Raw genomic sequence first — 15,182 nt, 5'->3', positions numbered from 1 at the left:
TTCCTGACAGTTAGAACAATTAAGCAGTGGAACAGCTTGCCTCCAAAAGTTGTTGGTGTTCCAACACTGGAGGTTTTCAGGAAGAGATTGGACAACCATTTCTCTGAAATGACGTACGGTTTCCAACTTGAAGAAGAGGTTGGACTGGAAGACCACTGAGGTCTCTTCCAACCCTGTTCTGTGTTCTACGTTCTAATTTAATCATCCACAATTTCCTACCAAAGTAGATAGACCTCTGAAAAGCAATTATATGAGGTTCTCTAGTCAAGGAATCAATGACCCATCACTGAGATTCCTGCAACACATTAAAGATTTAATCCTGAGTTGAAAAACTCTAGAATTAGCATGTGATACTCGTACTATGACCCATGATAATGGCTTGGCTCACACAACACAAATAAAACACTAGCTGGGTTTCTACCATGCTTCGTATCACAAAGAAAAGAGCCTTATTTTTCTTCTGGTCTGAAATGGTATCGGCCTTCCTGCCTGAGTAGGGGGATGGACTAGAAGACCTTCAAGGTCCCTTCCAGCTCTATTGTCCTATTACTAATAGTGTTTGATTGCTTATGATTGTGATTCTCCACCATTGTTTGAGAAGGATGTCAGCCAAAGCGAAGCCATGAACGTAACAAAGACGGCAAGGAATTCGTTCTGGAAATTAAAGCATGTTTAGAGTCGGTTTGGTTTAGTAGTTTAAGGCACCTGGCTAGAAAGTAGGAGACTGTGAGTTCGAGTCCCACCTTAATCATAAAAGCTGGCTGGATAACTTTGGGTCAATCACCAGGAGATGGTGAGTTCTAGTCTGCAACTTAGAGTTCTTGTGAGAGGAAAAGACAGGAAGCTTTATCTCTCTCTATTGAAACTCAAAATATGGATAGTTTTATGATGAATGGCGTCTCTTTGGGCCAGTTAATGCTAGATGCCCATATAAATGTAGGTCTTCTTGCAGACCACCTCAGCCAAGGATGCCCAGTTTTGACAACTTTTAAGACTTGTAGACTTCAATCCCCAGAATTCATCAGCCAACATGGCTGGCTAAGGAATTCTGGGAGTTGAAGTCTACAGGTCTTGCAGGTGCCAAAGTTGGACAGCCCTATTCTATGCTACCTTTTGTAGTGATAGGAACACGATATTCCCATGTTCCTATCCCATGTTCCTGGGAGGGGAGACCTCTTAGATTTTGCTTCCTGCTTATCCGAGAAGGTTTTGTCGCCTTCTCCCATTCTTACCCCTTACATTTCTTCACCCACTTTCATCTTTGGATCTGTTCCTCGTTTCTCTCGTGACCCTGTTCTTCTTGGGATAACTCTTGCAGCAGATTGGGAAAGTTAACCCGTTTTCTGCTTTCCACGTCCTTCTGGCTAAGGTTAACCACGTTGCTAAACCTTGTGACACCTTAAACCAAAGTAGCATTTCCCGGAAGAACAGAGGATTCAAGGATGGATCAAGATCTCAGATGCCTTTCTGAGATCTGCAGCTAACAGATAGGTTTTTTGTTTTTGTTTTTCAATGTAGGCCTCAGGCGAGGAACATTTGGAGGAAGTAAGTATCAAGGAAACCATGGCTTGTTGGCACCAATCTTTGGGGGGGAAAAAAGCACATGGTTGCAAGTTCCTGAGGACTAACATCCTAATCTTTAAAAAGTTTTCTTCAGTTTGTTCATATGCCACTTTGCTCGTATAGCAACTGCTAACTCTCCTGAGCTTCCTAGTAGGGGTTTTAGCATTGGGCTAAACTGTGGTTTAGCCACATAGGTGACATAACAAGCTTTAAACCATGATTCACAATCCACAGTGATGAAGAATACATATTGTGCTAAGCCAATGATGGCATATCATAGTTTTAAGTTGGGGTCCAAATCCAGTCTGACATTCCAGGTTTTAGTCATGGAGGGTCCCCCCCCCAGAATGCAGGTTTTGACAATAGAATAGATGCATTGATATAAATCAGGGGTCTTCAAACATGGCCCTTTTATGACTTGTGGACTTCAACTCCCAGAATTCCTCAGCCAGCCTGGTCACAAGTCACAAAAGGGCCAAGTATGAAGACCCCTGGTCTGGATCCAAGCCAACAGTTTCATCAAAATGGCCGACTGAAGAATTCTGAGATTTGAAGTCCACCAGTCATAAAAGGGCCAAGTTTGAAGGACCCCTGGTCTGGATCCAAGCCCGCAGTTTTATCAAAATGGCTGACTGAGGAATTCTGGGAGTTGAAGTCCACCAGTCATGAAAGGGCCAAGTTTGAAGACCCCTGGCCTAAAGCATGTAAAAACTAGATACATTTGGCTCTTTGTAGCTGCAGCCATGCACAATTCTTAACAGAGTGGAAATTTTAGATTACAGCCTTGGTATTTCCTAGTGATTGCCCCTTCAATTAGTAGCCAAGGAAGACTCTTCTTAGCCTTTATAGGCAGCCATAGTTGACTAGTTATTTTTGTTCATTTTTATTTAGTTATTTCATTTCTATAGCTGTTTGCTGGAACAAATAAGACTTAGTCATAATTAGTGTCTCATTTATCATGGTGAATCTCCCTCTAAGCTCAGCTCAGATTTTGGTGTTCTGTAATAGCATCAGAGAGATATTATGGCTTACTCATTTACAGGGGCAAGATTTGTCTCCAATGATCCCACATATCATTTTCATATTCATAAGGATTAAGATATAAAACTTGGGCACTTCTTTCATTTGTCTCCAGTTCAGTGGAAATATTTAATAAAACACAACAAAAGGCAACCGTGGCTGGGTTTCCATTTAATTATGGACCTTTTTTGATAAGGTCAGCATAGTATAAAAATGTCAAGGTGCAGATTGGGGAGTGTGTGTGTATCTCATAACAAACTTAATCAGATCTGATGAAGACAGAGCAATTATAGTTACAGGGCACACTAACTTTGATGAAGGTCAACCATTGTTAATTTTTTAATGGGTTAGCATAATTAACCTCCCCTGGTTAATTCAGGGAAATTTATACATATATGTATAGTATAGTATAGTATAGTATAGTATAGTATAGTATAGTATAGTATAGTATAGTATATAGGTGGTAACTTGCTCAATAGCAGCAACTGTGAGAGGCATCTCGGAGTCCTAGACAATCACTTAAATATGAGCCAGTTGTGTGTTGCAGCTGCCAAAAAAGCCAACACAGTGCTAGGCTGCATTAACAGAAGGATAGAATCGAGATCACGTGAAGTGTTAATACCACTTTACAATGCCTTGGTAAGGCCACACTTACCAAAACTGCATCCAGTTTTGGTCATCATGATGTAAAAAAAGATGTTGAGACTCTGGAAAGAGTGCAGAGAAGAGCAACAAAGATGATTACAGGACTGGAGGCTAAAACATATAAGGAATGGTTGCTGGAATTGGGCATGTCTAGTTTAAGGAAGAGAATGGCGAGGGGGGACATGATAGCAGTGTTCCAGTATCTCAGGGGCTGCCCCAAAGAAGAGGGAGTCAAGCTGTTCTCCAAAGCACCTGAAGGCAGGACAAGAAGCAACGGATGGAAACTAACCAAGGAGAGAAGCAACCTAGAACTAAGGAGAAACTTCCTGACAGTTAGAACAATTAACCAGTGGAACAACCTGCCTCCAGAAGCTGTGAATGCTCCAACACTGGAAGTTTTTAAGAAGAGCCTGGACAGCTATTTGTCTGAAATGGTATAGGGTTTCCTGCCTGAGCAGGGGGTTGGGCTAGATTACCTCCAAGGTCCCTTCCAACATTATTATTATTATTAATATTTTTATTACACACAAACACACACATGTATATATGTATTTGTGTGTGTGTGTATGTGTATTCCACAATATGCAACATTCCACAATATGCAAACAAATATAGGGATCGCGTTAAACACATTGAGTAAACCCAACAGTAAAGCAATAATTGGCTTAAATGGTTAACCTTTTCCACTTTGGGGTCATATTAGACCTTTAATACCTTGAAGGTAACACCTATTTTATCTCATCTGATGGCTTAGAAGGCACAAAACTCAATATCCCCATATTTTGGAGAATATGCATGAAGCATGGGATTATTTGGGTGAACTTTACAAAATGCATTTCTAACAATCCCTCCACAATCTGTTGCGACGCCTGAAAGCATAGCAAGATTAATTTAATGGATTTCTGCTTATGGTTTCTGCTGGATTTCTTCAATTTTAACTTCCCAACTAAAAACTTTGTGCGGCAAAGTTTAATGTTGCCATCCTGTGGTTTGTTTGTTTTTTAAGTGTCCCTTTTTGGAATGACTTTTTTCCCCATTTTGGTATGGACCAGTATCCCCAATGAGGTTGTTGTGTGGAAGGTTTATTCCATGTACTAATTTTAAAGCTTTCTGTTCGATCCTCTGAGAAATTTTGCATGCTCGATCCTTTGTTGGTACTTTCTAGTTTTTTTCTGAGTCTTGACGAGTTTTGAAAAGTACAAAAAAAAAAAAAAGCTGTGTGAAAAGCAGCCGTGTTGAGATGCAATGATGGAAAGGAACAATTCTGCAGGCTTTTACACATTGGTGCGCCCAGTCTATGACCAGGTTAATCCCAATAAGGCAACCTTGGCTCTTTTATGACTCATGGACTTCAACTCCCAGAATTCCTGAGTCAGCATGGGGAAACTATGGCCCCTTCATGACTCGTGGACTTCAACTCCCAGAATTCCTGAGTCAGCATGGGGAAACTATGGCCCCTTCATGACTCGTGGACTTCAACTCCCAGAATTCCTGAGCCAGCATGGCTCAGCTTGGAAACCTCTCCCTTTCCCCATAGCATGGCTGGCTCAGGAATTCTTGGAGTTGAAGTCCACAAGCCATGAAGGAGCCAACGTTCCCCCCATGCTGGCTCAGGAATTCTGGGAGTTGAAGTCCATGAGTCATAAAAGAGCCAAGGTTGCCTTATTGTCACAAGAAAACGTTCCCTTGTGGGGAAGTTGCATCAATTGGGTATATCTAGTCTAGAGGGGGGGAAAAAAGGACTAGTGATGACATGATAGCAGTCTTCCAATGTTTGAGGGGCTGCCCCAAAGAAGAGGGAGTCAAGCTATTCTCCAAAGCACCCGAAGGCAGGAGAAGAAGCAACGGATGGAAACTAATCAAGGAGAGAACATGCTGGCTGAGGAATTCTGGAAGTTGAAGTCCACAAGTCATAAGAGGGCCACGTTTGAAGATCCCTGCCTTAGAAAGTATACAGAGAAGAGCAACCAGGATGGTCAGGGGTCTGGAGGCTAAACCAGATGATGAAAGATGGAGGGAACTAGGCATGTCCAATCTAATGAAGAGAAGGATTGGCGGGGATAGGATAACCGTCTTCCAGTACTACTGTCACAGAGAAGGAAGAATCAACAAGGCCATTCTGGAGAAAAGAAGGACTAGGGGTGACATGATAGCAGTGTTCCAGTATCTCAGGGCCTGCCCCAAAGAAGAGGGAGTCAAGCTGTTCTCCAAAGCACCTGAAGGCAGGATAAGAAGCAACAGATGGAACCTAATCATGGAGAGAAGCAACCTAGAACTAAAGAGAAACTTCCTGATAGTTAGAACAATTAACCAGTGGAACAACCTCCCTCCAGAAGCGGTGAATGCTCCAACACTGGAAGTTTTTAAGAAGAGACTGGACAGCCATTTGTCTGGAATGGTATAGGATTTTCTGCTTGAGCAGGGGGTTGGACTAGAAGACCTCCAAGGTCCCTTCCAACTCTGTTATTCTCTTTCTTTCCCTATTAGTGCAGTTCTGATTTATCTTTCCTTTTTTTCTTCCAACATGGAACGCTAGCAGATTATGCTGCCAATCTTTATCAACCAAGCTAATTTTCAAAACTGCACTGAGCAATCTTAAGACTTAGTGGGAAAAGCACCCATACACCTAGACCAGGGGTAGGCAACCTTGGCTCTTTTATGACTCGTGGACTTCAACTCCCAGAATTCCTGAGCCAGCCATGCTGTGGGAAAGGGAGAGGTTTCCAAGCTGAGCCATGCTGGCTCAGGAATTCTGGGAGTTGAAGTCCACGAGTCATAAAAGAGCCAAGGTTGCCTACCCCTGACCTAGACACATGCAACCTTCATCGCTAAATTGTTTCCGGGTGGCGTTCACAGAACCCATCGTTTACTTATGCTAAAAGTAGAGTCAGCTTGGTTTTACTCAATTTTCTGAGTTTGTAAATAGCGAACTGTGAAGAAAGCATTGTAGGCTGGATTCCTACAAGACACATTTTGTGGTTTTTGTATTTATTATTGAGTAATAATATTAATAAATAATACTATTTATTGATGTATATGGCAGTTTACAGAAATAAAACCCAGATACAAAACCTAATAAATCCCTACTTCAATATAACAACAACAACAACCACCATGCTAAAATCATGTCTTCAGGGCCTTTTGAAAGAGTATTAAGTTGAAGGTCAGTTGTATCTCCACAGAGATAATATTCCACAGGAAGGGAGCCACCACAGAGAAAGCCCTTAGAGTAAAATAACAGAATGGGAAGGAACCTAGTCTAATCCGCTGCTCAGCCAGGAAACTAGAACATAGAACAGGTTTAGAAGAGACCTTGGTGGTCCTCCAGTCCAACCCCTTCAAGTTGGAGACCCTATGTCATTTCAAACAAGTGGTTGTCCAGTCTCTTCTTAAAAAAAAAAACATCCAGTATTAGAGCATTCACAACTTCTGGAGGAAGGTTGTTCCACTGGTTAATTGTTCTCACTGTTAATTCTAGGTTTGCTTTTCTCCTTGATTAGTTTCTTCTTGGTTCTAACTAGATGGACCTCTTTGAGAGAAGGGATCCTTAACCTACTCTGTTTCCTTGCTCTGGGGACGTTGGGTAGATGAAACTGGGAAAATATGCTCCTTCAAATAAACTGGCCCCAAAGCTAAAATATAGTTGGTTGGATTGTGGTCCGGTTACACAAACACAACCCCACGGCCTGAAGATAAAAGAGAAGCATGACCTTTTAGTCCAGTTTCTTCAAACTCTATGACTTTGAATGAGGTCCAAGTGAGAATCCACATAGTGTAATGGTAAAATTATTGGATTAAGAACCAAGAGACTTATGTTCTAATCCAAGGCTCTTGGTAACTTTAAGGCTTTGGGACTTCAACTCCCAGAATTCCTCAGCTAGCTGTGCTGGCTGGGGAATTCTGGGAATTGAAGTCCACAAACTTGCCAAGTCTGGAGAACCCTGTTCTAATCCATCCTTGTCCATGGAAATTCCCTGGATGACTTTGGGTTGGTTGTCATCACCATCATCATCATGAACATCATCATCATCATCATCACCATCATGACTCAGCTCAAATGATGACTGTTGTTGGGATGAAATGAGGGGAGATCCTTGTGGATGCTACTTGAGCTCTTTGAAGGAGCTGAAGCCAGAAAGATGAGGAGGCGAAGCTGGAAAGAAAAGGGCTGCACCTGATCTTTGCCAACATTTTTTGTTTTGCTTTCACTTTCACTTTCACTTTCTGTGGTGGAAGTTTAGGTAGTCTGGAACCCCAGGAGAGAGGGGCTGCATTTCAGGGGAGTAAGAGGCAACACCCCTCCCCCAGATACCATGTGGGAGAGAAAGAGGGTGAAGACAGCTCCTCCCTAATAGTTCCCAGAGTGCATTGTAGATGCAGATAGTGGAGACTTCCGTCTTGCAAGATTTGGTCTATAAGTGTGAAACGATAAAGGACTCCCTTTGGAAGAATGATCAGCTGTCGTTCTTGATTTTGGCCTGACACATGGTGATTGAAGAATTCTGGGAGCCGAAGTCCAAACCTGGAGGCTGAGGCATTCTGGGAATGGAAGGCCACACAAAGGGTTGGGTCAAGTGGCTGTTCTTTGTTTTCCCTGGAAGATGAAACAGGTATTGCCCCGGGGAGTGAAATTTTGTTTAGTTTGACATCATCTGAAATGCTTAATTGCCTTGATGAAGGTGCATTGAATTATGGCAAGGGGTGGCGACAGGAACTGGTGCAACACTCTAGCAATAGCACTTATGTGCCACTTCAGAGTGCTTTACAGCCCTCTCTAAGTGGTTTACAGAGTCAACAACTTTCCCCCAACAATCTGGGTCCTCATTTTACCAACCTCGGAAGGATGGAAGGCTGAGTCAAACTCAAGTCACTCAGGATCAAACTGCTGGCAATGGAATGCAGAGTTAGCCTGCAATATTTCATTCTAACCACTGTACCACCATGGATATGTATAGATGGATGGATGATAGATGGATGATAGATTAATAATAGGTGTCAGATGATAGAGGTAAATAGATGATGGATGATGGATGGATGGATGGATGGATAGATAGATAGATAGATAGATAGATAGATAGATCGATAGATAGATGATAGATAGATGATAGATCGATAGATAGATGATAGATAGATAGATAGATAGATAGATAGATAGATAGATAGATAGATAGATAGATAGGTGTAGATATAGAAATGGATATAGATATAAAGGATAGATAGGGAGATAGACACACACAGATAGATAGATAGAGAGAGAGAGAGATAGAGAGATAGAGAGATAGAGAGACAGACAGACAGACGTAGGTAGGTAGTAGATATCTAGGTAGATATGTAGGTAGAAATCTAGGTAGATAGATATGTAGGTAGATAGGTAGATAAATATGAAGGTAGGTACCAGTACATAAATAAGCAGGTAGGTAGATAAGTAGATAAGTGGTATATCAGTACGTAGATAGGTAGATAAGGTAGATAGGTAAGTAGATATGTAGGTAGATTGGTGCATAGGTAGGTAGATATGAAGGTAGATAGGTAAACAGATATATAGTACATAGATGGGTAGGTAGATATGTAGATAGGTAGCTAAATAGCAAGACAGAATCATTGAGAATATACGCACACACATATGCATGTGTGTAATATCTTCAACATGGCAACTTCCTTCTGTCCAGCTAAATAACCGCCTTCCACCTTTTCCTTCCAGCTCACCAAATCTCACCGGCAGGGCCACATGGTTAAAGTCGATTGGCTGGATAGGTTGACCTTCCGAGAAATTGAAATGATCAATGAGGTACGTCATGGGCTTTGATGAGTTTTGGAGCATGGCCAATTTGGGAACAGTGGTGGACAAACTAGGGGCTGGATCTTCAGGGAAGTCTCTTGGACGTCCTTCCGTTTTCATTCCCATCTCCCTCCCCCGTCAGTCCTCTTAAGGTGATGGTGTCATTTGGGACAGAGAAAGGATGAGGTCATGTTGATATTTGGCCTCTGGGTAACATCAGAAGGATCTAGAGGGGTGCCTCAAAAGTGTTTTTCCCCCCAAAAAGGCAACTGGACTTCCTTTGTTTTTTTCCTTGAAGGTGTTTGGCTTCACGGATTCTGGCAGAGTGGTGGTGGTGGTGGTGAATGGAAGGAACACCGTTCTTTGCAGTCACCTGGTCATTAGTACTCTCTCTGAGCCCCATTGAGGCCATTGAGGGGTTTATCTGTGCCCACAGGGTCCCTTGAAATCAAGTGCAAAAGGGTGTGGAATCTTCTTGGAACCTCTGAAAGGACCGCGTTGTAGACCAGAAATTCACTCTGTAAGGGTGTTCCAAAAAGATGGCAGGGGTTAATAGGAAACCATCGCTATGTCACTGTTGAGAGCCAGTTTGGCCTAATGCAGGGGTAGGCAACCTCGGCTCTTTTATGACTCATGGACTTCAACTCCCAGAATTCATGAGTCAGCGCTGACTCAGGAATTCTGGGAGTTGAAGTCCATGAGTCATAAAAGAGCCGAGGTTGCCTACCCCTGGCCTAGTGGTTAAGGTGCCCACCTAGAAACCTGGAGACTGTTGAGTTCTCGTCTTGCCTTAGTCAGGAAAGCTGATTTGGTGACTTTAGGCCAGGGCTCTTCCAACCTGGCCCTTTTATGACTTGTAGACTTCAACTCCCAGAATTCCTCAGCCAGCATGCCTGGCTGAGGAATTCTGGGAATTGAAGTCCACAAGTCATAAAAGGGCCAAGTTTGAAGACCCCTGCTTTAGGCCAATCACCAGAAGACTGTGATTTCTTAGCCAGCTTTGTGTGACTTTGGGTCAATTATTAGGAGACTGTGAGTTCTAGTTCTGCCCTAGGCATGAAAGCTGGCTGGATGACTTTGGGCCAATCACCAGGAGACTGTAAGTTCTAGTCCCACCTTAGCCATGAAAGCTGGCTGGGTGACATTGGGCCAAACACCGGCTGATTGAAAGTTCTAGTCCCACCTTAGCCATGAAAGGCAACTGGGTGACTTTGGCCAATCACCAGGAGACTGTGAATTCTAGTCCCACCTTAGCCATGAAAGTCAGCTGGGTTACTTTGTGCCAGTCCGTCTCTTCTCTCAGCCCAACCCACATCCGAGGGTGATTGTTGTGGGGAAAACAGGAAGAGAAAGGAGTATTATGTACTTCACCACGTAGAACAGGCATGTCAAACACAAGGCCCGGGGGCCGGATGTGGCCCGCAAAGTGGTTTCATGTGGCCCGCGAAGCCATCCTGGCAACAGTAAGGGAAAAGCCCCCACTGCCTTGGCCCTGGTCCAGAGACCCTCCTTCTGCCAGAGACCCTCAGATCTCTCCCACTCGTGCCCAGGCCCCCAAAGGCAGCCTTGATGCGAACGATGTAGAGCTGGCCACGCCCACCCAGTAGGCCATATGGTGTAGTAAAAACAAGTTGCACCTAAACATCGGCAAGACGAAAGAGATGGTGTTAGACTTCCGGAGAAAAAAGGAGGAACCTGCCCCACTTTACATCGGGGAGGACTGTGTAGAGAGAGTTTCCTCCTTTAAATTTTTGGGAGTCTACCTCTGTGAAGATCTGACCTGGAAAGTTAACACAACCCAGATGGCTAGAAAGGCCCAACAGAGGCTTCACTTTCTCAGGGTCTTGCGGAAGAACAGGATAGAACAACAGCTTATGACCCTCTTTTACCGGTCTACTATAGAGAGCGTCCTCTCGTATGGTATTGTGGTTTGGTATGCTGGTCTGACAGCCGCGGACAGGAAAGTATTACAGAGGGTGGTGAGCACAGGACAAGACATTGTGGGCTGTCCCCTGACACCACTGGATGACCTCGCCAGGGCTCGTTGCCTTGGAAGAGTGAGGAAGATTCTCAGGGATGACTCACACCCTGGACAGTATCTCTTTACTCTCCTAGGAGATTGAAGAGATACCGTCCAGGGTGTGAGTCGTCCCTGAGAATCTTCCTCACGCTTCCAAGGCAACGAGCCCTGGCGATGTCATCCAGTGGTGTCAGGGAACAGCCCACAATGTCTTGTGCTATGCTCACTACCATCTGGTAGGAGATACAGGAATATAGCCAGCCGTACCAACAGGCTGAAAAATAGCTTTTATCCGTGGGCTGTTAGGCTTTTAAATGGGACATAATCTTATGCAGAATTGACTTGGGAGGCCGGTGTGTGGTGTAGTTGGTTCACATGGTATGGCAGGATGGAGGGTTTGTTGTCACTGTGTGTTGGGGGGAGAGAGCACGGGGGGAGGCTCAGCTAATCTCAATGTACACATGTACTTTGACAATAAAGGGGGACAGAGGTCGACCTCGAGGCCTCTCGCTTGTGGAGTTCCTCAGGGGTCAGTCCTCTCGCCTCTCCTGTTCATCATCTATATGAAGCCGCTGGATGAGATCATTTGTGGTTTTGGAGTCGGGTATCATCAGTATGCTGATGATACCCAGCTTTTCATTTCGACCCCAAACCACCCCAGTGATGCCCTCGACGTGATGTCCCGTTGCCTGGAGGCAGTTCGGGTCTGGATGGGGAGGAACAGGCTTCGACTCAACCCTGACAAGACTGAGTGGCTGTGCATACCAGCATACCGGGATATTCAGAATATTCCATCTCTTTCTATGGGGGGTGAGTTATTACCCCGCCGTAGATAGGGCTCGCAACTTGGGAGTCCTCCTAGATTCACAGCTTTCTTTAGAAGACCATATAGCAAATGTGACTAGGGGGGCCTTCGCCCAGGTTCGCCTGGTGCGCCAGTTGCGGCCCTATCTAGACCGGGAGGCCTTGCGCACGGTCACTCATGCGCTCGTGACCTCTCGTTTGGACTACTGCAACGCTCTCTACATGGGGCTGCCCTTGAGGACCACTCGGAGGCTCCAACTGGTACAGAATGCAGCTGCGAGAGTTGTGTTGGGAGTTTCCTGATACTCCCATGTTACGCCCTTGCTCCGCGAGCTGCATTAGCTCCCAGTTGTCTTCCGTGTGAGATTCAAGGTGCTGGTAATGACCTACAAAGCCCTTCATGGCATGGGTCCGGAATACCTCAGGGAGCACCTGCGGCTGGCATCAACTTCCCTCAGCCCAGTGCACTCCCACAGAGAGGGCCTCCTCAGGGTACCACTGGTCAAAGAATGTCGACTGGTGGACCCCAGGGGGAGGGCCTTCTCTGTGGGCGCGCCGGATTTATGGTACCATCTTCCGGTTGAGCTCCGGATGGCGCCCAACCTTTGCTCCTTCCGGCGCGATCTAAAGACCTACCTGCTTGAACAAGCCGGCCTGGCCTGATGGGTGATGGGTTTGGGTTTTATTGCTTTTTATGTATTTTAATTTATTGTTATAGATTTGGGGCATCTTGTTTAATCTCTTTTAATTTTTGTATTCTTGTCTTTTAACATGTATTGCCCTGTTCACCACCCTGAGTCCTTCGGGAGAAGGGCGGTATACAAATATAATAATAATAATAATAATAATAATAATAATAATAATAATAATAATAATAATAATAATAATAATAATAATAATATTTATTTCTTTATATACACTCTAGCCACGCCCACCCAGTAGGCCCCGCCCACCCTGGCGATACTCACCCTGAGGGCAACCGCAATGCTGATGCGGCCCTCAATGAAATTCAGTTTGACACCCCTGACCTAGAAGGATAGGCGAGATAAAACAATCGAATGAATCTTGACAGGAATTATATTCATTTTGCAAATTAAAGTTCCAAGTTAGAGCTTCTTCACCCAGCTTTTTTTTTCCCCCTCTCTCCTTCCTTCTGATTCTCAGAGCGAGAAGCGAAGTTCTAACTTTATGTACTTGATGATTGAGTTCCGTTGCGTCAAATGCGATGACAAAGAATACGCCATCGTGTACTATGAGAAGGTACGCAATGCTGGCTGCTTGTTGATTTTCATCTACTTGATTTGAAGCAATGTCTGGTATTGCTGCACAGCACGGGAGAATCTAATGCTAAAAAAAAATGAGCCGAAGTATCAAATAAAGCCACCTGCTTTTCACTTTTGATCGCACACGAGGTGAAATATAACCCCCCCAGATCATAGTATTATGCATACACATCGATTGTCTCCTCTAGCTGAATACTGATAAATATATTTCAGCAATACTAGTTTTCATCCTTTGTGAGACAAGCGGGTATCACTCAATAGTAGCAACTGTGAGAGGGATCTTGGAGTCCTAGTGGACAATCACTTAAATAGGAGCCAGCCGTGTGCTGCAGCTGCCAATAAAGCCAACAGAGTGCTAGGCTGCATTAACAGAGGGACAGAATCAAAACCTGAAGTGTTAATCCCACTTTACAATGCCTTGGTAAGGCCACACCTGGAATACTGCATCCAGTTTTGGTCATCACAATGTAAAAAAAAAATGTTGAGACTCTAGAAAGAGTGCAGAGAAGAGCAACAATAATGATCAGGGGACTGGAGGCTAAAACATATAAGGAACGGTTGCTGTAATTGGGTATGTCTAGTTTAATGAAGAGAAGGACAAGGGGAGACATCACAGCAGTCTTCCAATATTTGAGGGGCTGCCCCAAAGAAGAGGGAGCCAAGCTATTCTCCAAAGCACCTGAAGTTAGGACAAGAAGCAACGGATGGAAACTCATCAAGGAGAGAAGCAACCTGGAACTAAGGAGAAACTTCCTGACAGTTAGGAAAATTAACCAGTGGAACAACCTGCCTCCAGAAGCTGTGAATGCTCCAACACTGCAGATTTTAAAGAAGAGACTGGACAACCATTTGTGTGAAATGGCCTAGGGTTTCCTGCCTAACCAGGATGTTGAACCTCCAAGGTCCCTTCCAAGCTCTATTCTATTCTATTCTAATTCTGTTTATGTTTATGTTTATATTTCTACTATTCTATTCTATTCTATTCTATTCTATTCTATTCTATTCTATTCTATTCTATTCTATTCTATTCTATTTTATTCTATTCTATTCTATTTATTCTATTCTATTCTATTCCATTTCAATTCCATTTCCATTAACAATTCCATTTCCAATTCCATTTCCATTTCAGCCGTACCAACAGGCTGAAAAATAGCTTTTATCCGTGGGCTGGTAGGCTTTTAAATGGGACATAATCTTATGCAGAATTGACTTGGGAGGCCGGTGTGTGGTGTAGTTGGTTCACATAGTGTGGTGGGATGGAGGGTTTGTTGTCACTTTGTGTTGGGGGGAGAGAGCACGGGGGGAGGCTCAGCTAATCTCAATGTACACATGTTGTACTTTGACAATAAAAAGATAATTTTATTTATTTATTTTCCAATTCCATTTCCAATTCCATTTCCAATTCCATTTCCATTTCCAATTCCATTTCCAATTCCATTTCCAATTCCATTTCCAATTCCATTTCCATTAACAATTCCAATTCCATTTCGAATTCCATTTCGAATTCCATTTCGAATTCCATTTCCATTAACAATTCCATTTCGTATTCCATTTCCATTTCCAATTCCATTTCCATTAACAATTCCATTTCGAATTCCATTTCCATTAACAATTCCATTTCCAATTCCATTTCCATTTCCAATTCCATTTCCAATTCCATTTCCATTAACAATTCCAATTCCATTTCCAATTCCATTTCCATTAACAATTCCATTTCGAATTCCATTTCCAATTCCATTTCCATTAACAATTCCATTTCGAATTCCATTTCCATTTCCAATTCCATTTCCATTAATTCCATTTCCATTTCAAATTCCATTTCCATTAACAATTCCATTTCCATTAACAATTCCATTTCCATTAACAATTCCATTTCCAATTCCATTTCCATTAACAATTCCAATTCCATTTCCAATTCCATTTCCAATTCCATTTCCAATTCCATTTCCATTTCCATTAATTCCATTTCGAATTCCATTTCCATTTCTAATTCCATTTCCATTAACAATTCCAATTCCATTTCCAATTCCATTTCCATTTCCATTAACAATTCCAATTCCATTTCGAA

The 15,182-nt window shown here is 43.3% G+C and overlaps 1 protein-coding gene across 5 annotated transcripts in view; it reads left to right on the top strand.

Moving 5' to 3' along the window:
• The window catches only part of PIK3C3 (phosphatidylinositol 3-kinase catalytic subunit type 3), a 128,709-nt gene that overhangs the window by 8,619 nt on the left and 104,908 nt on the right, over positions 1-15,182 (top strand). For 3 of the 5 annotated variants that reach the window (XR_014491469.1, XM_083354831.1, XM_083354829.1), the window contains exons 5-7: positions 1,519-1,545; positions 8,930-9,016; positions 12,996-13,091. Coding sequence is in view for 4 of the 5 variants with exons in the window: in XM_083354831.1 (XP_083210957.1) it covers positions 1,519-1,545; positions 8,930-9,016; positions 12,996-13,091 (210 nt within the window). In the remaining variant the exon portion in view is untranslated. The remainder of the gene's footprint in view (positions 1-1,518; positions 1,546-8,929; positions 9,017-12,995; positions 13,092-15,182) is intronic. The other 2 variants (XM_083354830.1, XM_083354832.1) reach the window with 1 other exon arrangement.

The sequence above is a fragment of the Vipera ursinii genome (assembly GCF_947247035.1).
Source record: "Vipera ursinii genome assembly, chromosome: 2".
Lineage (NCBI taxonomy): Eukaryota > Metazoa > Chordata > Lepidosauria > Squamata > Viperidae > Vipera > Vipera ursinii.
Note: the sequence above shows the minus strand (reverse complement) of the source record. Positions and strands in the feature narration are given on the sequence as shown.